The 24,087-nt window shown below is 56.2% G+C and overlaps 7 protein-coding genes across 7 annotated transcripts; 4 read left to right on the top strand and 3 right to left on the bottom strand.

Annotated features, from left to right (window-relative positions):
• Positions 1-183: 183 nt before the first annotated feature.
• On the top strand, positions 184-596 carry UV8b_03116 (uncharacterized protein; the record flags this gene model as incomplete). The annotated part of the gene is made up of 2 exons (XM_043140614.1): positions 184-420; positions 510-596. 2 exons carry the CDS (start codon positions 184-186, stop codon positions 594-596), a joined length of 324 nt encoding a protein of 107 aa, XP_042996548.1.
• Positions 597-10,259: 9,663 nt separating this feature from the next.
• On the top strand, positions 10,260-13,156 carry UV8b_03117 (uncharacterized protein; the record flags this gene model as incomplete). Its single annotated transcript, XM_043140615.1, has 2 exons — positions 10,260-11,329; positions 11,389-13,156. The coding sequence occupies 2 exons, from the start codon at positions 10,260-10,262 to the stop codon at positions 13,154-13,156; spliced, it is 2,838 nt and encodes a 945-aa protein (XP_042996549.1).
• Positions 13,157-13,847: 691 nt separating this feature from the next.
• On the top strand, positions 13,848-14,984 carry UV8b_03118 (uncharacterized protein; the record flags this gene model as incomplete). Its single annotated transcript, XM_043140616.1, has 2 exons — positions 13,848-13,893; positions 13,972-14,984. The coding sequence occupies 2 exons, from the start codon at positions 13,848-13,850 to the stop codon at positions 14,982-14,984; spliced, it is 1,059 nt and encodes a 352-aa protein (XP_042996550.1).
• Positions 14,985-15,354: 370 nt separating this feature from the next.
• UV8b_03119 (uncharacterized protein) lies at positions 15,355-16,744 on the bottom strand (the record flags this gene model as incomplete). The annotated part of the gene is made up of 4 exons (XM_043140617.1): positions 15,355-15,511; positions 15,575-16,193; positions 16,262-16,522; positions 16,597-16,744. The coding sequence occupies 4 exons, from the start codon at positions 16,742-16,744 to the stop codon at positions 15,355-15,357; spliced, it is 1,185 nt and encodes a 394-aa protein (XP_042996551.1).
• An 812-nt stretch (positions 16,745-17,556) lies between these two features.
• UV8b_03120 (uncharacterized protein) lies at positions 17,557-20,156 on the top strand (the record flags this gene model as incomplete). The annotated part of the gene is made up of 2 exons (XM_043140618.1): positions 17,557-17,628; positions 17,691-20,156. The coding sequence occupies 2 exons, from the start codon at positions 17,557-17,559 to the stop codon at positions 20,154-20,156; spliced, it is 2,538 nt and encodes an 845-aa protein (XP_042996552.1).
• Positions 20,157-20,325: 169 nt separating this feature from the next.
• UV8b_03121 (uncharacterized protein) lies at positions 20,326-21,051 on the bottom strand (the record flags this gene model as incomplete). Its single annotated transcript, XM_043140619.1, has 1 exon — positions 20,326-21,051. One exon carries the CDS (start codon positions 21,049-21,051, stop codon positions 20,326-20,328), a length of 726 nt encoding a protein of 241 aa, XP_042996553.1.
• A 433-nt stretch (positions 21,052-21,484) lies between these two features.
• On the bottom strand, positions 21,485-23,611 carry UV8b_03122 (uncharacterized protein; the record flags this gene model as incomplete). The annotated part of the gene is made up of 1 exon (XM_043140620.1): positions 21,485-23,611. One exon carries the CDS (start codon positions 23,609-23,611, stop codon positions 21,485-21,487), a length of 2,127 nt encoding a protein of 708 aa, XP_042996554.1.
• Positions 23,612-24,087: the final 476 nt, after the last annotated feature.

Below are 24,087 nucleotides of genomic sequence, written 5' to 3' on the forward strand. Positions count from 1 at the left end.
CTGCGGCTTCCAGAACAACCAAGGCAGGTTGCGTTGCGTTGCGTTGCAGTCCGCCAAACAAAAACCCCACACACCGCCGCTGCTGCCAACAAAACGTACATACATACCAAAGTTGACCACCCAAAAGGCACGGCTTGCCGTTGGACCCGACAACATGGGATGGGCCCGTGACCCGGCTTCAGCATGCGACGCCGCAAGTGGTGGCCACGTCTGGAAAGAAGCTTGACCTCGGCGGGTTTCCGCCGCCCCCGCCCCCGCCGCCGCGACGAGGACGTGATTCTTCCTTCAGGCATGCCCCCCGACTCGCCAACGTCACAAACAGCTTCGTGTGAACATGCCCAGAGCCACTGGTTCGAATCGTCGCAAAACGGAATAAAAACCCATCACGAACCCCCCATCAAGGTCACCGGTGCTCCAGATGTATGCCCCCACCCCCATTCTTCTTGCGGCCATCTCGTTCCAGGAAAAGGCTGTGAGTCAGATCGGGCGGAGTTTCAGATCCCGCCCAGCATGCCGAGTACTCCGTGATGCTTCCACGCAATCATGTCCACACTTCCGAGGACGCGTTCGTGTCGCTGCAAGAGCCAGGACGCTAGCAGTCGAGACCCACTGGATTCCGAATCCCCAACGCCATGTGAATCGAGTTGCTTCGTCAAACGCCCTGCCGCGCAGCAGGTCTTTCCGGCCCAAGTCCGTGACAAATGCTGCCGCCTGAGAAACCGAGACCTGCCTGATTTGTCCATAACTGCAAAAGGTCAACCCCGCAATGGACGTCTGGAACCCTCAAGTCGATATTTCAACACGTAACCACGTCATGATTCGACGCTCGTTTCTACGCAACCCGACCTGGAAAAGGGCCGTTTGCAGTCGGCGTAGAGCACCCTCGATAGGAGGGGCTGATGGTCTTTTGTTTCAGATAATTCGTCGAGGCGGTGGCATGCCCAGCCGTTGTAAGCTTACCTCGGCCGATTGAATCATGCGCTCACGTGGCCATGCTTGGTGTGTGTGTTCGACTAGGCAGTTAGCCCCGAGCTTCATGGCGGCATTGACGCCGATGGCAACCCATCCAAGCACCAACCATTCGTCATGGCTTACGTCCTACCTGGATCAGTGGCTGCGCGCGATGCAGATGATCATTTATTCAGCCACAGAACCCAGACACCCTCGCGGATGATCCGGGACGTCGCTCTCCCCGATTGGTATCGTGTCGTGTGTAGCGAGTTTCGACGACGTCGAGGGTGGAATCGGACACGGCAGCTCGCTTAAGATTGTACAGCATGCCAAAGTCCACCGTGATCCTTCTTGCGCAATTCCCACACACGGTACAGAGAAGAGAGCTTGTAAATCGGGTTGGTTGGAAGGCAAACCGTCTATTCTTCACGCAGCAGCAGCGTAGCAAGTTCACAAAAAAAAAGAAAGAAAAAAGAAAGAAAAAAAAGAAAACCCACGGCTTGTTTTCGTTCATGTCAGGCACGTCAAGTCACGCACGTCAAGTCACGCACGTCAAGTCACGCACGAGTCAATAGCTGTGCGGGTCTCACTCGCGTCCCTGTAGGCTGCCTCCTTGCAAGCAGCGAAGGGCTGTCAAAGAAGTTTCTTTTTTTCTTCTTTTTCTTTTTTTTTCTGAAAATTCATTCCTCTTGCCGATGATTTGTCATGCAGGCTAATATAGCCGTAGCGCGGCTTTTGGGCCGTAGTCCGGAACGGGTACTAGTCCCTGGGTGTTTGGTGTCCCGTCACATGGTGGTTGCCAAGCCCCAAAGAGGGAAGCGAAACAGCCATATTCGAGGGAAACAAGACTATCGACTTGTCATTCGTGTGATCTCGTTCTCTTTTTTTTTTTGTATTTTTATTTTTTATTTTTGGTGCGGCACCGCGCAATCGTTGATCGACAAACAGCAAATCTCCCAAGATTGTGCGACTTGAACGCAAACAGACGCCGTCCCTTGGCAGGCACAGTGCCCCTTTGATCTGGATAAGCGAGCCGCAACGTGTCGTGTTGATGCGCTCAGCAAAGCCACGCGACGTACGTGCGATGTGACGCCCATGTGCCGGTAGTACTCCGTACATCAAAACAATGTAAAGATGCGGCGAGATGGCAGGGGGGGGGAGTGCCGGACAATTTCACCACCCCTGCACGTCAGCTCTCCCCCACCCACCTCCTTTTCCTTGCCGCTGGCCCGCTGGCGGGCTGGGATTCAGGTCGGGTCAAGTCAGCATCCAGAATCACAACAGAGTTCGGACTGCCGGCTCAGACTTGACGAGGCCAGGGTATGTACTCCGTCCCGTACTCCGTACTCCGTGGTGTAGTAGATAACCATGCTTCGAAACGTGCCAGGATGCCACGCGAAGGCCACATTTCCAACAATACAGGCTGGCTTGGGCAAAATCGCACCCCACCCCTTCTCCAGCCTGTACTTTTGTTATTGCAAGTAGTGCCATGGAGTCATGGATTGCCGTGAAGAAGCGCAAGTTTTGTTGCGAGGAGGGCGTCGGCAATAAGGGCGCGTTTAATTGCCCTTTCTGGTTAGGCTCGGGCTGACCAGAGCCACTACCGAACATGTTTTGTGTAAATAGTCAGGGGTGGCGCAACTGGGGACTCTTTGCTCGCTTCGGCAGGTGGCAAGTTTGCTTGGCCCGTCAGGGCGATAGGACAGGGCCGGTGGGCCGCAGGGGCCGCAGGGTGGAGGGGAGGAAGGGAGGTTAGCTCCATTCCCAGGCACGGACGGAATCCGACGGCGTGTTTGGGGGTACAGACAGGACAGCCGTTGACGAGGTCCCGTCGACGGACAATGTCTGTGTTGCTTGATAAAAGAAAAAAAAAAAAAAAAAAAAAAAACGCGCACTTCCGTGGCGCCTTGTCATTTGCGCGGCAAAGACGATGACGATGGATCGGATCAGTAAACGTTGGCCGAAGGACTCTGGCGCAGGAATGCATTTCTGTCGACGGAGGTTTTTGCTTTTCGCTTTGGTGGTTTTTCTTTCCCTTTTTTTCCGTCCGACTCGGGTACATTGGGTCCAGCAATCTCGGCAGAATCCCCCGTCAACAGGCGACGGATTCCGTCTTTGGAGCCGGCCTGGCGCCCTCCCTGCCGCCCGCGCATCCACGAACTTTTGGTCTGTCAAGATGCCGCCCGTTCTGGCTGGTCCTGATGCACGGAAGGGGAGGGGAAGGGGAAGGGGAAGGGGAAGGGGAGGGGGGATCCATCAGCGGCACTTGCATTGGGAAGGTGCCGAGCAAGACAAAGATGCTGGACCTTGTTCTCAATGGTGGCTCTGCCTGCCGCGTAGCGTGGTCGATTGATTGCATCGGTACTCCGTACTCCGTAGTGCGTTATCCTGGGACGGACACGCCCTCCTGCTTGAGGATGGGAGGATGCAAGGGGTGGGAAGTTTTCCGAGACCCTTGACGGTGGGGCACTGGAGATGCAGTCATGAATGATGATGATGAATGGCTGGGAGGATGGTGGATGGTGGATGGTGGATGGTGGATGGTGGTGGTGGTGGCGGTGGTGGTGGTAGTGCACAGTGGTGGTGGTGGTGCATGGCTGGGTGGTGGCGGTGGACACGGTGGATGGTGGACTCGGCACTGTACGAACTGGCAGCTGGGATTGCAGTTGCACGGATCTTTGACAGGCGGCGGCGGCTGATCAACCAACGCGACCGTACGTCCGTATGCGGTCTGGGTCTGGTCTGGTGACTCTGGTGACTCCACCAGCTGCTCTATTCTACTCTACAGCTGCAGCGGCATCTGCTGCCCACCACCGCCCTCACCACACCCCCCCCCCCCTCCTCCTCCCCCGGTTGCCGCGGATACTCCGTACCGTGCTTGGCCCCTAGAGGCTACCGACTACACGGGTAACCTAACGGGACTGGGAAGCCTTGCCCGTCCCGTTGTCTTTTCTCTTTTTCCTTCCCCCCTGCCTTCTGTCCTTTTCCTTCTTCTTTCTTTGTCTCCGTACGTACCCGCTTCCTCCAACCAAAACAAGGAAGAAGAAGAAGAAGAAGAAAAAAAAAAAAAAAGGCTGGAGGCGGAGGCCTTTGCTCGACGCCGTCGGAAGTGGAGATGGGGCCGGCGCAATTTCCTGCAACTACCGATCACGAACCAACTCCGTGCCAAAAGGCCGTCCAAAACCACTTGAGCTCACCCCCCCCCCCCCCCCGGCCCCGGCTTCCGCGTTACCAGACCTCCGGCACTCCGTAGTGCGCTGCGACCAACTACCAACTACCAACTACCTACTCCGTACTGCCTACTGGCTACTGCCAACTGCTAGCCAGCCCCAGGTCGTTGCTTCACCAAAGCCCGCCCGCCGTTGGTTCAAGCGGCATGGCGAAGCCCAAAACTCCCGCCCGAGTCGCCGTCTGGGCCCTGCTCGCTTGTGAGACCGCCACTTACTACTCCGTAGTAGTATCGACACCAGGTCCAACGGTGCTGATGCACTCGGAAGGCGAGCCTGTCGGTTGTCGCTGTAGGGAGAAACTTGCAAGGGTTTCGGAAAACAAAACAGCAAAGACGAGTGCCACATGATGGTGCCCACCGCCCATTGCCCGCCCACTGCCCACTGCCCATGCCGCATCTTGTTGGACAAGGGGCCTTGGGGAAAAAGCCAATTGATCAGATCAATCTGTAGCAATAATCAGTCTTGGCCGCAACTCGCTGCGCCCCTTGCCTATCATCGCCCTCCTCTCGGAGCTTTGTGGTTGGTTTTTGTGCAAGGCAACTAACTCTTGCCTTGTTGTTGCCGATGCGGCCTTGAAGTGGAATTCCTCGACGGCGATTCCATGGTGTCGTTGCTTGCAACCACAGCAAAAGAATGTCTGTCTCCTGCGCCGTCCCTCGTACCTACTACGTAACACCGTAACCAACCACTCTCGGCACAGTTAGGGGCAGGCCCCACGCCGCAATCTGGTGGCAGCCATGGCCGAGGGCTAGTAAGAGCCAAGGGTCAAGATCCCGAGAGCCAAGATCCCAAGAGTCATGATCCCCAAGAGCCAAGATCCTTTGGGAGTGAACAGCAGAGCAGGTACAGGACCTGGCCACGTCATACCAGTGCCCGTGGTACGTAAGTAACACCGACGAGTCCAAGCCCCCGTTTCGTTTTTGGTTGCTTCGCAACTCCCTTTTGGCAAGAATGCCATTCGTAGCCGCTGGCCCCTTGGTACTCGCCGCCGTCATCGCTTGCCGTGCGTGTTTGGGCGAACGGGTTCGGAGTTCTCCGTAGAGAACCCTTAGATTCAACCCCCCGGCACTAGTTTATATTCAATGGCAATATCCCCCCCGCCGACCCCCCGGGGCTGAAACCGGGTCGCTCGGTAATTACCTATTTGACAACATTCTTCATGGAGAGCGAGCGAGTCTAGTAGTTAGCTTTCTCATCGTCCTGGTACGCCGTCGTAGCTCGTTAGTTTAGTTGGTCTGCCGCACCAGCCACAGGTACACACATGTCCTCGTCCAGGCCGCGGAATACTCCGGACTCCGGACTCCGTATTCGGTACGTCAAAGGTGACCCTTTTGTTCAAGTACTAGGTAACTTAGGTACCTAGCCAGCCGTTCCGTATTAGGACCAATGACAATGCGCAATTATCAAGTCTCGCCAACGTGGGGCCCGAATGGTCAATGGCAACGTGGTACGGAGTACGGAGTGACTGAGCATCAAATCGGGGGATCAACACTGGCCATTACTCACCGAACAGCCCAATCCTTATTTGTGTACTGCCAACGCTTGGAACGCGTAGAAGTCGGCAGTATGAAAGCGGCGATCTCGAGGTCCGGAAGAGAAAAACACAAAAAAAAAAAAAAAACTGCCTCTGCCGCGATACCGTACTATGCGCGGGATCCGTCACCCCTTGCATGATATCATGGTTCAGTCCACTTGACTCAGTGCCGGCATCCTTCCAACTGAGTGCCGATGGTTGATGCAGCTTCAAGCTTCTGTTTCCAATAAATCGGTCTGCCGAAAAAGTCCACCACTCAGACCACATGCCTCAGCCCTCACTCAGCCCATCGACGTTTGACGTTTGACGTTTGACGTTCCGACGGTTCGGCTTTCGGGTTGGAAAAGGGTGCAAGTGTGACGCCGGGACCGAGGAAAGTGGCAGATGCCCGCCGTATTTGAACGGGGGGGGGGGGGCATGGCATGGGATTCCCACAGCCAGTACTACAGGACGGCAAGTAAACGTTGCCTCGCAAGTCCCCCGGTAGATCACGAAGCCCCTGGTCATGAACCTTGTCCGGTACACCGCCATGTTGCACAGCTCTCTCTCGCCAAGAACTGCCCACTGTTTGCAGCAAAGACCATGCTTTACTGCTGGCCCTAAAAATAAATTACCTGAGCTTGTTGGCCAAAATCTCCGCGTCGGTCAACAATGTCAGGCTCAGGAATTGGGGGGGGGGGGGGGGGGGGTTTGTGATAGCCGCTGCTTTACTCCAGGTTGTCCTTGACCTCATACCAAGCCCGAAGATGAGCTGCAGCTGGAGGGGATTCCTTTTCCTCGAGAAGCCTTTTCTAACCTACGGCATACGGCCATATACGCGGATTTCAACGGAGCCGTGGATTACAATATGAGTTTCTTGGCGGTTTGTCGAAACAATACACAACGCGGGCATCTCGGCGCGGGCATCTCGGCGACTGGCTGCGGCGTGTCGTATCCTACCCGTCCTGATGATTCCTTACTGATGAGCTATGGTGGGTCAAGTCGCTCTGTCGCTAAATCCAACCAAATGCGATAAGAAAGGGCCCTGGGGTTTCTGACAGGGTGTGCCCTCCCGGAAATTGTCGGATGTCCACGCTTGGCATTCATTGTTCCTGTGGCTTGGCTCGACCCTATTGGCGGGTCAGTCCGCGGATTTCCTCCTTCTTGTCTGTCTGTAGACAGTAAACACTGATGGCCAAACGTGTGACGGCAATGAGTTGGCCCATTATCCTCCCACTCATAGCACGGTGTTTTGCAAATTGCGACACTGACGGCCGGTAGCACGCTCCAGATCGTGAGACTCGTTTGATCCCGTCGTTGCTGTCTTGCTTCAGTGGCATTGCTGCTTATGCAGTCATGTATCGAATTAAAAGCATGCATCCCGGGCTCTCATGCTTTTCATGGATGGCGTGGTGCTATTCTTTAGCGAGATAAAACAAAGCAAAAAAAAAAAAATGACAATAAATACACCGTGATGGTAGCATTCTCAGGAGAACGAAGTGTCAGACACCCACTCGTAGAGACCGTGGCATGTAGTGGCGGGTGGCATTCCTGATGGGCAGGCGGAGATGGTGGGCCAACCCCAGATTACTTACCGCCGAGCCCGTTGATATTGGTCTTCATTCCAAGCCCTATGCCTAGTATCTGCGGCGACTTCATTTTCTTACAGAGTAGGCTAGGTTGCGACTCGCGAGTATCTGCCGATGTAATGTCGAGGTTGGCCAATGGTGCTTGACGCAGCACGTCATTCTCAGATATACTTTGGTGCAAGTGTCGCAAACTTGGCGCAACTTATTCCTGTGCTCATGCTAGATAGCATGCATGGCTCGCATCTCGCCCCCACGAGACAGGTCTCGCTGGGCTCACACCTCCATATATCAACATGGCCGGGAGAGGCACCAGCTTGGAGACGCTCGGTTCTTGTTCATCGCTAATCCCACATCGACTGCCATTGCCCTGCGGGAAGGTGCCGGTAGCTGCTAGTCCAAGTTTGTAGCCGCGACAGCTCGTCCAGCCACAGGACCCGTCGCATCTGAAGTTATGCCCTCTTTGGCGGCTTCATATCAGGCTCGTTTCCAAATTCAAAACATCTGGCATCGTCATCCTACCGCGACAATGGGCCAAGGAATCGATGTATTAGCCTGCTGGCATTGTCTCAGCTACCGCTGAAACCTGGACCTCTCTCTCGGATCAGGGATGCTAGGGCATCCAGAATTTTGTTTAAAGCAATGCCTCCGAACATCCTCGGTTATTCTACTCCTCACTGCACACGCAACCTGCCGACATGGTCCGAGGCGTGGCACGGTCAAAAACCGATATGACCATGCTCCCTGTTGAAAAGGAGACAACATCCCGGCGGCATGGAGAACTGATGGACACGGATATAAGGAAGGTACCGTTACGCCGTAATTGCGTGTGCTCTTTGATCGATGCTCGGCCGGCCAGAGCCGGGATTGTACCATACTTAGCTTCTCGGGGAGGGGGCGGAAGAGAGCATTTTATTACTCATGAGGGCCCATGCAAATAACTAGTTTTACCGCAAAATAGTTTACTGCATATGGCCGGATCGGGAAATTCTTTGGGTGTTAAGCGAAATGCTTGGTACTAGTCGTCACTTTTGCGCGGCGACTACTGGCTTTCGTGCTTGCATCTTGGCCTCAACCTCTTCTCTCTGCATTCGCCCCTGTGGGCCGAGGCCACTTCCTCGGCGTGACCATGCTTGTCAGCAGGCAGCGGAGGGGAGAATGCAGCAAATCCAGCAATGGCTCGTTGGAATCTAAATGATCAATGTTGGCGGGTACAACAGGCATTTCCCGAGACGCAATGCCATGATACATGCATAAACGTGAACTCCCGTTCTTCTCTGGGCCATGGAATGCCCAGAGCTTTTATTGCGGCAAAAAAAAAAAAGAAAAGTTGTGAACAAACCAGTACTGTACTCCGTACCAAGCAACCGGATGGGCTGCCGACTAACAGCCCCTTGCTGCTTGTGCTTGTCCGAATCCCCTGCTTGTTTGGCCTTGGCTTCGGTGGATTGGACGGAGGGCTGTGCCGATATGATGATACGCTTTAGCAGAAGGCTGGCCCGACGGGTACTTTTGCCCGCCCTGTGACTGCCCGGGGCCGCCGTGTCAAGTTCAGCAGGGGGGCTCCCCAGCATCACCATCCTTTATGGGCATGTCAGCCGTGTCGTGTCGCTGGTGTTATTTCCGCTCAAGCTGTCCGTTTCGAGCCCGTCCTGTCAACCCGGTCAGAGGCCCAGAGCTGCCATGCCGTATCCTCGACGTAGCATTCAACGACGTGATGGTGCGGTCAAACGCTGCGTGTCTCTGACTTGCCGAAAGTAGCTGGAATTGTCCTGCTTCTCGCCCATGGCATGCATTGCGACATCGCGCGGATGCCACCAGTGCCGATCAAATAGAGTCCTGCAAAGGGGTTGAGTCATGAGTCGTGAGTCGTGACGCTTGACGATGTTATTCCCATTCCCGCACCTGAACGCAAAGTGCGGCTGGGTCCATGTAACATGTAACGGTCCAAGAAGCTTGCGCGTTCCCAAACGCCAGCCAGCGGTCAGCCCCGAGCAGCAAGAGCAACAAGAGCAACAAGAGCAACAGACGTCGTACCGTCGCGTACCGTGAGCGCGGGCAAGTCCCTGCACCCCCCTCCCCCGGTCGGTCAGAGTGGAGCCTCCGTTCTTCAGCTGACCACCAAGATCAAAGTCTTCCACTCCCCCGGCGCCCGGACACCCCTAGCCGAGAAGTGACAGCCGTTGCAAGACTGGCACTAGTGCTGCTAAGTTCTGACCCCTAGCCGACTAGTGCAAATACCGTCCCTGCCGGCCACTTGCCACGTCGAGAAGGCTATACCAGTCGCCAGCCATTGTCCTGGAGCGGTGCCCTGGCGTGGTGCCCAGGAAAGGCAAAAAACACGTGCGGCGGCTCCCACTTGCCGCATGACGTTCGTTGCCCGGTGCTCTTTGTCGTGGGTATTTTCGGGTCTTGGTCAAGCAGCCAAATCCAGCCCAAGCGTGGCACTTCTGGACCCTCGTTCGCCCGCTTATCAGTCCCTGTACGTTGCCGAGATTGGCCTGTTGGTTATTGTTCTCTAACATCAGCCCATCAGGCAACTCAAAAGCAACACACACCCCCCCCCCAAAAGCCCTCGTAGTTTCTTCTCAACTTTGTTTCGTATTGCTGGTTTCGTGAGAATGAGGACGTTCAGACATGGTTCCTAGACCTTCTATACAGTCATCAGTACTCGGACAGCTCAGGAGGAACGACTTTCAAGAGTAGGATTTTACGCCTTACGCCTTTTCAGCAAACCCTCATATAAGCCGTTGTTTCATCCGGGATTCATATCCAAAGGATTCAACGACAGCGTCCTTGCCGCCAAAGAACTTCCAGTTTCCCCCTCCCCCCCCCCTTTTGAACGCAGCCCGACAACCACCTGCGACGTTTAGCATCGTTTAGCATTCATCGTGGATTCCGCCGTCGATAGGTTGAACAGAGCCAGAAAGTTTGGAGCCCGGCTTACTCTTCTTGATCGACACCCCGAAGCCTTTTTCAATGGGGAGTTTATCAAGATTGGAGCCCTGTCGCCGTTTGGAGTTTCCAGATACCCCGCCCGAGCTGGAAAGTCCTGGTGCCTCGACCGTTTCTTCTAGATCTTCTCCATTAACGGAGCAAGGCTGGATCCAGAGAAGCCCGGCTTCCCTTCCCATGTCTAACTATGACAAGGCCTCTAGTGCCGGCAGGCCGGTAGCAGTTGGCGGAGAGCAGCGCACCTGTCGTGGCAGACCGGAGTCGAGCAATCAGGTTTCTTCTCGACAACAGCTTCCGTCATTACACAGCCTCTTTGGCCCTCCATCTGCCATACGTCTTCATTCCGCTTCGGAAAGAGAGACGGCTTATCTTGCAAAATCTTCTCTGGACCGTCCGGGCATCTCACCAGGAGGCGGTTCCAGCACGAATTCCTACCTATCTTCCATTTCTTCTCCTCCCGTCTCCCAGCCGCGCAGCACGTATGATGCTCGGTCAGATACCCTTTCTCTGATCCCTTCCTTCTCGGGGCCTCGGTCTCCCAAGTATGGTGAACCGCAACGAAACAGATCTGATTCTCGACCTGAATCAGCGAGTAGCAGATGGTCGATAAAACAAGAGGCAGGCAGGCAGGAGTACTCTTTGTCCTCCAAGGATGCGTCGTTCCGCTCACCAGAAAATCGCCTGAGAATTCAGCTTCCTGCCTCAACGGACTACTCTGGTCCACCAACTGCGCAGCCAAGTTCAAACATGCGTCCGACCCGGGATAATTCGGTTGTATCCGAAGGCGCACCAACCAAGGACGGTCTGGGTCCCAAGATATGGACGGGAACTCATTTCCTGCCTCGATTTGTCCGTGCCTCCGAAGTACCTGGTGAGGGGCTGTGCTACTTCTATGACGACGGAAGCCACTGCAAAACGGTGATTGACGGCGAGGCCGTGAATGCCCACTGGGGAGTCACAAAAGCAGGCAAACCCCGGAAGAGACTCGCTATTGCCTGCATCACTTGCAGAGAAAAGAAGATAAAGTGCGATCCCGATTACCCCAGATGTGTACAATGCGAGAAGTTTGGGCGAATTTGCAAGTTTAAAAATGCGTGAGTGATGATCCGGAACAGATGCTTTGTTACTGTCGTCGTTTTAACAACTCCTTTAGGCCACGGGGCGGTCACAATACATCTCCTTCCACCCCGCCGGCAGAATTGGATGAGAAGAGCAAAGATGGAAGTCTGATCCGGCAGAGCGACGCAGGATATGCAGCCAGTGAACCATCGTCTCCAGTTTCACCTCGGCCTTTGTTGCATGAAGCGTCTCCGGAAATAGGGTTTCCAAACAAGAGGCTCAAGACAGGCTCGGATTCTCATGTCGCAAATGGCGAAGCATCAACTGCTCTCGGCCAGACCATGGATCACTCCAAATCAGTGCTTTCACCTCAACGACCCGCTTCTGATATGCCGCGAATCCCGGATGATGTTCTGTATAGAGCTTGGCGAACGGATCCATATGAATCTGATCCCCAGTCCGTCAATACTGTTCTCTCTCATTTCTTCGGTCATATCGACAACACCATGGTGATTCGCTTTCTCCCCGAGGATATTTTCAAAACCTGGGTTACCAGCTCCGTCAATCGCAAGTCCCCGGATGACATGATGTTGCTGTACAGTGTGTTGGCCATGGGGGCCGCTCTTTCTGCTGGACCTAGACATGTTGCGTTTGAATATGCGCAAGTTGCCCACTTTGCCCAGAAGTTTGCGACGACCGCTTCGCTTCAACTGGTTCAATGCAGAGTACTCCTTGCGCTGTACAATGTCGCAGTATCTCGATTTTGGGATGCCAATGAGTTGATATCGTCTGCGACAGCGACTGGGTCTTGTCTCCAATTAAACCAGGAAATTGACCGCTCGAGAGATGCAAGCTTAACTACGTATCCCTTTGGTATGAGCAGGACCGGCTATGCAGAGTCACGACGGCGGACCTTGTGGTCGATATTCATGCTTGAAAGACTGAGCCCCTTGTTTCCGGATCGTGCGACCATGATACACGCCGAAGATGTTTACATTCGATTGCCTTCGGACTCTGAGAGCTTCGAAAAGGAGGTGGATGCAGGAATGCCATTTTTCAATCCATATGAACGCAGTCCTACTGCCGCGAGCGGACGACCAACAGAAATCGCCAGTCACCTCGTCGAGATGGTCCACATTTGGTCTTCCAGCCAGTCGACGATCCATCGATTGGCCAGCAGACCGAGTGCTTCCGATGCTGAAGGGCTGAGGATTCGAAGCTTGATAAAAAGAATACACGATTGGCATAATGGCTTGCCTAACAGGCTGGTTTTTAACGGTTCCAACCTCGAGTCTGCTGCGTTTGCTGGCAAAGTCGGTTCGTTTTTGACGATGCATCTGCTTCGCCATCATGCTCTCATTCAACTAAACCGATATCATTTGTCGGTTGGCAAGCTATCCGTGGAGTATCGTACGAGTCATTTCCAAGAATGCCATGAAAATGCAAAAGGCATTGTCGATATCGTTTGCTGCTTGGATCGGATCCTGCGTGTCCGTCCCACCATTTTGAGTACACCACCACCCACAATGTCGATTGCTGTAACAACTGCCATGGACGTTTTGACTTCGAACGGGCCTCTGAGTGCCATCAATGACATTGTTGACAGCTTGAAAGTTGCGAAGACGGCAGTTGAGAGCACTGCTAAGACTTGGGAGCACGCGCGTGCATCTCAACTAGCCCTTGACCAGCGTCTGCAAAAATTGTGCAGAATTCGAGACAGAGGCACCCAACCTCTCATGTCTGAAGACTATAGGACCGGCAATCTGTCAGGGAATGCATCGGAGCATCGCTGGCAAATTTACTGGCCTCTTGAGCGAACGTATCCTAGTGATATGGATGTGGTCTATTGCTCTTACCATTGAGTGTTCCTCCTTCTCGGTGGTTTTATTTTCCCTATTTTTTCTCTTTATCGGGCTGTAAATATTGTTGCATTGCTCGGCGCTTATGATGATTGTTTCTTTTTATGGCTAACTGGTCAGCCACAAGGCCAAGATCTTGATGCATAGTCTGGATTCTTTGACGAGACCTGGAAACATTTTTCACTTGTATATAATTTCCGCATTCAGTTTGGGGCGAAAAGCGTGATATGAAGTGTATCCTCACGGATGGTGCCATGGAGGATTTAGACCAGTCAGTGGACTGCAATAGAGAGGGACAAACTTGTATACTATACGCAAAAACTTGAATGTCTGCAAATGCAGATGCAAAACGATAGGTGATTGATTGAGAGAAAAAAAAGTCTCGTTGATAATGTTAAAGCGTACCGGAAACACGCTACTGGATTGCAGGCTGATCGTGAGTCCAGGCAGGTATTTTGATGATGCGAAGCGACCAGCCAATAAGATGACCCAACTCTTGTCGAAAAAGAAAATCGTTGCTTACCTCATCAACGTTTGAGGCAAAGGAAGGCACCACCGCTGGGTTTACTTCCAACAAGAAAGGCCACATAGTTCTGGAACCGTGGACAAACTTGGAACAAGATAAAATCAAATAAATAAACCAAGTAAACTGGCGATCTAAAGTCAAGCGACACGATGGTTGGCTGCTGTAAATATGAATCTTCCAGATAGACCAGCGGCGTATCTGCTTGGTTCGAATGGTATGTCGAAAAGCTAACAGACAAAATCAACCCTGGGGCTACCCTCCTCGTAGCTCGTTGGCTCAACTTACCTCACAGGCCCTGTCCATGCAGTCAGCTACTCGGCGTCCCCTGGGTCATACATCTTGACAGGCTCAGCAGATCGCGCAATACGGCTCTACAATCCATTCCCCAGCAAAGCTCAGGCAGAAGCATATGCTAAAGGGCCAGTGCCGCAGGGTCGGCTGATTCAAACCTACGCGGCGCACGGTTATGAAGTCCTGAGTCTTGACGTGGCGGCAAACAATGAGAAATTCGTATCCGGAGGAGGTGACCGAGCCGTCTTCCTTTGGGATGTCGCCACTGCCGTCACAACAAGACGATTTGGAGGCAATGTCCATGGCCACACAGCTCGCATCAACTGTGTGCGGTTTGCGGGGGAAGAGGACTCTTTGGTGGTGAGCGGTGGATTCGACACGTCCACTCGAATATGGGATGCGAAAAGCGGCAGCGTGAAACCAATACAGGTCCTGGGCGAGGCTCGAGATGCCATAACGTGCTTAGTGGTCCGAGGGCCCGAGATCGTGACGGGTAGCGTTGACGGACGTGTCAGGAGTTACGACGTACGGATGGGCAAGTGCACGACAGACGTGATGTGCGGCAGTGTCACCAGCTTAGACCTGACCAAGGATGGCAGGACGATGTTGGTGAGCACCCTAGACAGCAAGGTGCGGTTGATGGATCGCGATAATGGCACCTGCCTGCGGGCATATTCCGATCCGTCCTGGAAGAACGAGGAAATCCGGATACAGTCCGTGCTGGGTCATCGGGAAAAGTACGTGATTGCAGGCGATGAGATGACTGCCGAGCCTGGCAGCAACGGCGAGGGGCGAATTTTGGCATGGGATCTGCTCACCGGCAAGGTTGTTGCCAAAATACCTGTGCCATGGGGACCCGAAGGATACGAGCAGAAGAGGAGAAGCATTGGAAAGGATGGAAGGGAAAGAGTACGCAGCAACATCATCAGCTGCATAGCATGGAGGGAAGATGGGTGGGGAGATCAATTTTGCGCAGGCGGCACGTCAGGGGTTGTGACAGTGTTCCGCATCTAGCAGAGCATTATAATGTACATGAGATCCCCTTCTCTCCGACTGATGAGAGACTAGATGCTCTCGAGAAAGCCGCAACACGTCCTGTTCTTCGTCAATTCATTCATATCGATACACTGATTCGAGCCGATGGCTGCACACAATTACTGGCTCGAACAAGCCCCATACCTTGCCGCAGCATTTCAAGACGCCAAAAAGACCGAATGCCTCCAAACTGGCAAGAACCAATAACACCCAGAGCCCAATATGAAATGGCTTTCGTATCAAAAACATGGCGCGCCACTGATGTTCATATCCTCTTTTTCCAAGTCTCAATTAATCAGCTGTACAGGTACTGTGGCCCCAAAGGAGTCAAAACTGGCGGCCACATTCGTTAGCCCATGCCAGCATACTTGAACCAAGTTGGTCTACAGTCTTCGTGGTGTAGGAAAGCCTCGCCATCTGTAAGCTGACCAGTGACACACCCACTACATTTTGGCGAGTTGGGGCAGTTGAAAAACGGGATATGCTGGTATCCAATGTCCCGGAACCTGTTGCACGGTTAGCCGAGGCAGCTCAACCTGAAAGCTGCGGCCCCCTTCCCCCCCTCTTACCAGTGAATTTTGCTCCGGTCTTCAAAGAGAGAGACGCCGATGCTGTGAACAGGGGCATCGCCCCAGCGTTCGTAGAAGAAGCCCCCAGCCCGGTCCAAATGGTTGAAGTAGTCCTCGTAGGGCTTACTTCTCCAGAAATCCATATCGGCGACTTCAAAATTGCTCCAGAAATGACATGTGGAGTAGCCCTGGGCGCCTTTGTTGTGCTCTGGTCGTCGTTCGGCGTCTGTGAGCCACTTCACAGCGCTATTTTTGTGGATGTAGTTGGGATGGTCGGCAAGAAACTTGATCGTCTCGGGCCAAATCGTCGGGAGCGTCTTGGGGTCATCGTAGAGCGCAATGGTGAAGCCATAAGTCTTGTTGTTGTCTTGCATATATCGAAACACATCGTAGTCGACGTCGCAGAAGAAGTGGACCTTGGGTTCGACTCGCCAGTACCATCGGACGTTCTGCAGAGCCGGATGCTTGTAGAATATGCCGCTATTCCACCGACACATCTGATGGTATGAAATCAGCTTGGCATACTGGACGCCGGCTTTTTCAAGAATAGAGGCGGATTCGTCGTATAGCTGTTGATCGATCCAAGATGGTACCGCCCAATGCTCCTTGGGAATGATTTCTTTGGCACGGTTAGATGGCAGATGCCGACCAACCAGCGCAGCGCAAACAAGGTGAGGGCATACATACCGTAGTTGCACTTGGCCTTTGTGGCAGCTTTGGTCTTGGCCATGAACTCCTCCGAAAAGGGTTCGTCGTTGAAGAAAGTCCACGGATAGTTGAATTTGGAATTCCATGTCCTTTCCAGGTCCTCCATCGAGGCAACCATTTCATTGACTTCTGAATTTCGCACGAGCGCCAACAGAGTGGCATTGACGCGGTCGGTGTCTTGGGCGTCGGGCGCGTACTTTTCCGAGGTGCGCACAAGAACACCAGGTGGCTCTCCCGTAGCTGCAGCCGCCAACGCGTTAGTCGTGTGCGGTCGACGAGGAAGAGGCAACAATGTCAAGACGACTGCGACTCACGATCCAAGTTGGGATCCCTCTCAAAGTTCACATATCGTCCCCCAGGTCCATGGAGTCCTGGCGACGGCCGAAACACTTGGTAGAGGAAAAGACACCAAAGAAGGGCGGCGGCCAAGAGCAAGACCCGGACGGGCCGCGCGAGGGCCATGAGGGCGGCTGGAACAGCTTCGGGTCGTCACGAGGGTCCTGACTACGAGTAGTCACCGGGTCCGTTGGCGTAGCCCCGTCGATTATGACGTGGGAGGTTCTGGGGCCGATGGGAAGCCAGACAGGCGTGTGGATGGAAGAGGAAACGATCTTTACGATCAACGAGTTTCGACGGGACGGTTGAGCGTTCTGGCGAGTCCAGGAGAAGGCCTCGCTCGATTTTCGGATCAACAAGGGGCGACTGATGTCTGGCTGGATTCGCTTTCATGCCACGCTAAGTGTGGCGGCGACCACATTTAGCCAGCCTTGCATGGAGGGAGGTAGGTAGGTAGGTAGCTGCTAGTATCAGCTGCCCAGGCGCCTTGAATCCCGAGTTTGCTTCTGCCCAAGTTCGAGGGCCAAGCCAAGGGGTGGTGCTAGCAAGTCGGAACCGGAAAAGGTGGGGCTCGCTCGGGGCGGTGCGTAGCCACCAGGTCGCTTGGACCAAATACCTCGGAACCTACCAGCTTACCCAAGCTTGGTAAGTGCCCAAGGTGCCTGCCCTAGAAGGTTAGGTACCTAGGTTAGGTCTGGTTAGGTTAGGTTCGGTTAGGTTAGGTGGAGAAGTACTGGCTACCTACCTGAGGTACCTTAGGTACTAGATGTAGGTACATGTACCCTTCAGCGCCGTCTTTGGCTCCGTCGTGGATTGAACTGAAATCAAACTCCATCACTGTCTGCCTTTAGCCAGCCACTTTACTCTGTTTGATTGACTCGATGGTTGTGCAGGTGGACCAAGCTCGAGTGAAAATGGAAACTGCGTAGCCGCCGGGCATGTCTTTTGCGTCACAACTCGGAGCTCTAACGCATGAGCTGCTCCAAGTGCTGTTGCCATCTTCCTCTCAGGTAGGTTCGTTCCCCCATCTACCACGCGTTGTCGCGACATCTTGCTAACCGCGTTTGCGTAGAGCGAGTCTCGGAAACTGGACAAGCTGCGCGATGTCGCGTTGAGAAGGCTCAAGTGCCATACGTATCTCCAAGCAAACCCCTTTGAGGTGGAAAAGGCCTTGGATGGACTCGATGAGCGCTTCCGCGTGAACAACCGTGATGACCTCGCCGACGCCTTGCTTGCGCGCTTGCATGCGCTCAAGAACCTCGCGCCCAAATCTCAATCTCTCCCGGATATCCTGCTTTTTCTTCTGGAGCTTTCCGACCAGCCAACGTTCAAATCCAGGCTCAGTGACCTAGACTCGTTGAAGCAGACAGACGTCGAACCGCCTCCGACTCTACGCTGGGAAGACATAGCCAAGGAGGATGGCTGGGAAGAGGACGACTTGTTGTGGAGATCCGTCGACTACAGCGATGACTCCGACGACGAGGCGTTTGAGCAAGGCTCCGCCGGCAACTCGGAGGCTACTTCCATGCTCGACGAGGCACAGCACACCATGTACAGTGCACATTCGCACATCGTTCACCCAGAAGACCAAGGTTCATTCGAGCTGGTGCGGTCGGCTCAAAGTTGGCGGAGCGCAGCCTCCTCCGACGAATCACTGCGGCAGCAACCGAGGAAGGTCGCAGTGCCCGAAATGCAGGTTGTTCGAGATGTTTTATTCATGCTGCAGGGCCTCGACTGCACGCTCTTTGAACGAGACTTTACTGCCGTCCCGTCATTTCAGCTGGAAAATATGCAATGGGATACTTTCCGGGCGATGATGCAGGGTTTTGCGGACTATGGGAAACACCTCGGCACCCTTCGCTCCTTCGTGGCGGAACGTCTGGATGTCCCTCACCTGCAAGCTCTGCAGGACTGCATAGCCGATCGGCTGCGCAAACTGGAGTCTCGCATCTCCGAGCTGCAGGCAGCGCTTGGGGCACCTCGAGGCGAATACGTGCTGAGCGTGATCAAGATCAAGGCGGATCTCACAGCGTGCCTGGAGCCGTTCTGCACCCTGGCAGACATTGTCTCGTCAATCGAAGCCGAACCACAGCCGACACCCTTTCGTTATCTGGAACTGATCTTTGACGAGACCTGTCTTGCGCAGCTCACCGGAAATTCCCAGGTGTACGAGTTCCTCGGTCGCATATTTTCCGACTGTTTCCGGGTCTACCTGCGACCGATACGACTGTGGATGGATCAAGGAAAGCTGCTGTCAGCGAGCGACCTATTTTTCGTTGCCGAGACAGCCTCGACCACGCCGCTGCACAGCACCTGGAAGGACGGATACAAGCTGCGCGAAACTGCGGACGGAACTCTGCACAGCCCCGCGTTTCTTCGCGCGGCCGTCAGCAACATCTACAACGCTGGAAAGAACGTCGTCGTGTTGAAGCTGCTGGGCAAGCATGATGCGGCCATTGCCCGCAAGCAGAAAATCGAGCCATCGCTGGACTACGAAGCCATCTGCGCACCTGGCCAAGAGCTTGTGCCGTTTTCGGAACTCTTTGACATTGCATTCGATCGTTGGATCCAAAGCAAGTATCGTGAGACATCGAGGACTCTGAAGGAATGCCTCTTCCAAGACTGGTCTCTGATGTCCGTCTTGGACTCGCTTCACAAGATATATTTCATGTCGGATGGTTCGTCGGCGGCGGCGTTTGCCGAGAGCCTCTTCCCCAAGCTGGACGAGCTCGGGGCTGGCTGGTTGGATCGCTACGCGCTCACGATGGCAGCTCAGGACAGCTTCGCATCCATAATGGACCCTGGCCGTCTCGCAGTACGCGTCGAAGCCGCTTTGCCGCCCCCGGGCCCGACGCAAGCACGCGACTCGGTAAGGGCAGCGCTCAGCGGCATCAAGATGGACTACAGGCTGCCCTGGCCGTTGCGGATGACCCTGACAGACGCCAGCCTCGAGCACTACCAGTCCCTCTTTACGTTTCAGCTGCAGCTCAAACGCGCCGCCCACGCCCTCGGCAGGCCCAGGATTCTGGACAACTACTGGACAGACCGCGACAACCGGGGCGCCGCAGACGCATTTTACTCTGCACGGAGCACGCTCCTGTGGTTCTGCTCCACGGTGCAGACGTACCTGACCACGCTCGTCCTGGCCCCCGCTGTCGCTCAGCTGCGTCGAGACATGGTCGCCGCAAACGACATGGACGAGATGATTTGCACGCACGACAGAGCGCTCAAGGCAATGGTGGACCAAGCGTGTCTGGGGCGCAGACTGGCCCCGATCCGCGACAGCATCCTAGACGTGCTGGACCTGGCGCTCAAGCTGGAGCGTACTCCAAGCGGGGCGACCGATACCCGAAGCGATGGCGCCACGGGCACGAGGCGCGAGCAGCGCTGCTTGAGAGATATCAAGGAGGAAGCCGAGGGCCAGATACGCTTCACACGAGAGGGCCTACGTAGCGTTGCGCGTGCGACGAGCGACGCGCAATCCGCCAAGTGGGACATGCTCGCGGACATGCTTCAAGCAGGCTACCCGAACGAATGAGCAAGCCCCCCCCACAAGCCTCCCGCTGGATATTTGTCAAAAACGGTTGCCAAAGCGCATCTTTGCCGCCTTTCCCCCCCCTCTCCCTTTTTTTCTCGTCTGCTCCACCGCAATAACCTGTGGCAGCTCTAGACGCATGACAAAAATGCCGTCGGGCCTGCAAAACCTCCTACACCCAGCCATCCTTGAGCCTATCCGCAAAGAACTTGATGATGGGAAACGCCTCCTCCCTGCTCGTCGGCATGCCAACCTCTCTCCTCGCCCACCTGACAACCGCCACGTCCTGGAATTCCCTCCTTGCGCTCTCCTCGCCCTCCTCGCCAACCTGGCACAGCAAGGCGTGCGTAGCGCCCTTGCCCCTCCCGCTGCGGCTCGACACCATGCTCATGGGCAGCGCGCCCCCCACGGAAACCACCCCCTTGAACCTGGCATTGGCCCCGTCGGCCGCCAGCCTGGCCGCCATGCCCAACGCCAAGGAGCCCCCCTGCCCGAAGCCGAACAGCATGACGTCGCTCGTCTCCCACCCGCACTTGTCGACGATGACGCCCCGTATCAGCTTCTCCATGACGAGACGCGAGGCCGTCTCGAACCCGGGGTCGGGGTCCAGCTCCCCCGTCTGCGGGTCGAGCGCCAGGTCGTCGCCCCAGTGGTAGTAGCGGCGGGGGTCGTCGTCGCCGCCGACAAGAGACGCGAGAGGGCTTGTGCCGCGGACGGCGATGGCCAGAACGCCGGGGAGGGCGAGGTTGCGGGCGAAGGCGGCGAAGGGGGTTTCCGAGTCGCCCAGGCCGTGGAAGAGGATGAGGAAGGCGGTGGTGGACTCGGGCGGGTTGGGGAAGTGCGCGGCCAGGGGGAGGGAGATGGCGAGGTCGGCTTGGGTGGGTATTTTCGGGGGCATGTTTTGTGTCTTTTTTTTTTGTTTTTTTTGGGGGGGGGATTGTCGCGGAGGATGAGGGTGAGGGTGATGGTGAGGGTGAGGGTGAGAGTTGAGAGATGAGTATGAGGTTGGGTGGGTCGGGTGGTTCGACTTCCGAAGGTACCTTAGGTACCTAGGTACCTACCTACTGTATGATGTGCAGAAGTGAGGTGGGGATGACGGGGGTTTGGCTTCAAAACTGCAATGAGGCGGCACCCAGGGCCAAGGGCGCACGTGTGTATATGCATTTGACGTGCTTTTCTGGAACGCGGTGCGTAATCGGGAAAAAATAAATAAAATAAAATAAAATTAAAAGAAAAAAAAGGAGAGAGGGAAAGGAGAGAGGGAGGGAGACAGACTCTATTAACCGGCAATCACGTAGTACAACAGCATCGAACAAGTCGAGTAAACGTCATCAGCGTTCAACTAGGTCGTCCAGCCCCCGACCACCAGCCCTGCGCCTGGACGGCCCCGGCTTCATGTCCACCCACTGGCCGTCCGCCGTCCAGACCCCCGCCCTGGTGTAGTCGCCGCTCTCGCTGCCATCCATAAACGCAAACCGGAAATACTCGGGCAGGCCGAGCGTCTTGCTCCGGGACCACACGAACGCGTCCCTGGCGTCGGCGTCGGCAAAGTAGGTCCTGAAGCGCTCGACGTCGTTGACGAGGACGCTGATGCCGTCGTACTGCACCAGCTGCGGCTTCTCCCAGGTCAGCGAGATGGTGGCGTTGGACGCGTCCACGACGGGGGCGCCCACGACGGGCAGCGGGGTGCCCTTGTGCGCGTCGCCGCGCAGGGCCGCGGGCGTCTGCAGCACCGGGTCGAACCCCCACCGGGCGACGCCGTTGACCAGCAGGCCGACGAGGAGGCCCTGGTACAGCAGGGACGGCCGCGTCTGCAGCCCGGTCCCGGGGAGCAGGAGCAGCGCCAGGACGTAGTGGTGGAGCCGGAGCTGCAGGCCCGGCAGGACGAGGGCGACGACGATGCCGAGCAGCAGCAGGGCGTACAGCTTGGCGAGCCCGACGAAGCGGGCTTCCTGGCGGAGGAACCACGCCTGGGCGGCGGCGGCGGCCACCAGGACCACGATGACGGCGGCGAGGGCGGCCTTGGCGCCGGGCTGCTGCTGCAGGTCGTGCGCGCTGAGGCGCTGGATCGGGATGAAGCTCAGGGTGTAGTTGTCCAGGGCGCCGACCCAGCAGGCGCCGAGCCACAGCACCGTCTTTTCCACCTGCGCCGTCAGGCCGGCGAGCGCGCGCCGCACGCCCATCCGGTCGTAGACGACCCAGGCGACAAACATGGCCGGCAGGAACTTGCCCGAGATGTTGGAGAACAGGGCCGCGACGGACCTGTGCGGCGGGGGGTCGAGAGCCATGCCCACCGTCCAGAAGATGCCGGTGAAGCAGGGGAAGAAGAACCAGGCGGGCGACGCGGTGAAGAGCGAGAGGAGGGCGGTGAAGACGACCGAGATGGCGAGCAGCGACCACCGCGCGTCCTGGGCGCCGCCGCCGCCGCTGCCGCCGCACTGGATGCCCGGCAGGAACTGGAACGACAGGGGAAAGTGCGAATCGAAGCCCACGCTCGTGATGCCGTTGCGCCGCGTGCTCCGGTAGCCGCGGCGCGCGCCGACGAGCCGGACCACGCCGCACCCCCCGTTTGCGTTGGAGACGACGCCGGCGTGGATGGCGGCTCCGCAAATGTACGAATCGCCGCGGTACGTGGCGTTCTCGAGCGCGGCGTCGAGGCTCGGCGGCCCGCCCACGACGATGGGCCGGTAGACGACCTCCTGGTCCCCGACCGCGTGCGGGTTCAGGACCTGGTAGCTGGCGCAGTTGGCCGGGCAGCGGAACGCGAAGCCGCCGCCCTCAAAGGGCCTGCAGCTGTTCCCGTCCACGCCGCACGTGTTTCCGGAGCCCCAGTACGTCGCGCCGCACCCGATGGTCCGCGGCTGGCCCCATCCCGCGATCTCGGTGGCCATCTCGCCCTGTCTCTTTACGAGCACAAACGACGTGATCCACGCGGAGAAGAAGAGGAGCAGGAGCCAGAAGCGCCGCTTGGGCGTGGCGAGCAGCTTGTCCGCCAGGAACAGGGGGTACTCCTGCACCAGGGGGAACAGGGGCTTGATCCGGTACGGCTGCGGGTTGGGAGGGCCGACGGACCATTTGCCGAGGGCTCGCAGCGCGCGGCGGACGGGGTAGGGAACCCACCTCCATCTCTTCCAGGCGTTCTCGTCTTGGAGGAAGCGCGGCGTGGGCGGATCGCTGTCGTCTTGCAGCTGAAGCGTGCCGTCGTTGTCGTCGTCATCGGCGGCGCCAAGCGGTGCGTCTGGATGTCCGGCGGCGGTCAGGTCGGTACGGGGGCGGAGGCCGCGCTGGCTGTCACTGTGTTGACGATGTTGATTCTGGCTGTTGGCGGGGGGGACGTCGTTGCCAGAAGCGTCTTCGCCACCAGCGTCGTTAACACCAGCGTCGTTGCCGGCGGGGGTCTCGCGTCTCTCCGGGTCCGTCATCAGGGGCTGGTCTTGGCCCTCATAATGATCGACCATTGCTGGCAGGCAGAGAGGAGGAGAAAGAAGAAACCAGCTCAGGAGGACTGCTTGACGATGCCCAGCCAGCCAGCTCCGGACTCCGGACGCCAGAAGTGGGGTCAGTCAGCCTGCAAAAGGACCAACAAGACGACCAAGAGGGCTGGCTGGACCAAAGAGGACTGGGCCAGGAGGACTGGACCAAAAGGGCCGGACCAAAAGGGCTGGCTGGACCAAAAGGGACCTTGATCCTACCCGTCCGTTAACAAGCCAAGGTGGCAGGAAAGTAGTGCCGGAAGCCTCGTGCTAGCAACCGAGCTTAAACGTCGGTAAACCGTGTGCCTTGCGTGCGTATGCGCATGTCAGCCCAGAAACTGAAGTTTTCCCAGTCGGCCGGCATCTCACCTCAGCCGACGCCCAAGATTGAACGAGGTGGAAGTCGGCTGCAGTCCCCGCAAGCGATTCTGTAGGGCTGATTGATTGTTTCAAAAGTCAAA

This window comes from Ustilaginoidea virens, chromosome 2 (assembly GCF_000687475.1).
Source record: "Ustilaginoidea virens chromosome 2, complete sequence".
Lineage (NCBI taxonomy): Eukaryota > Fungi > Ascomycota > Sordariomycetes > Hypocreales > Clavicipitaceae > Ustilaginoidea > Ustilaginoidea virens.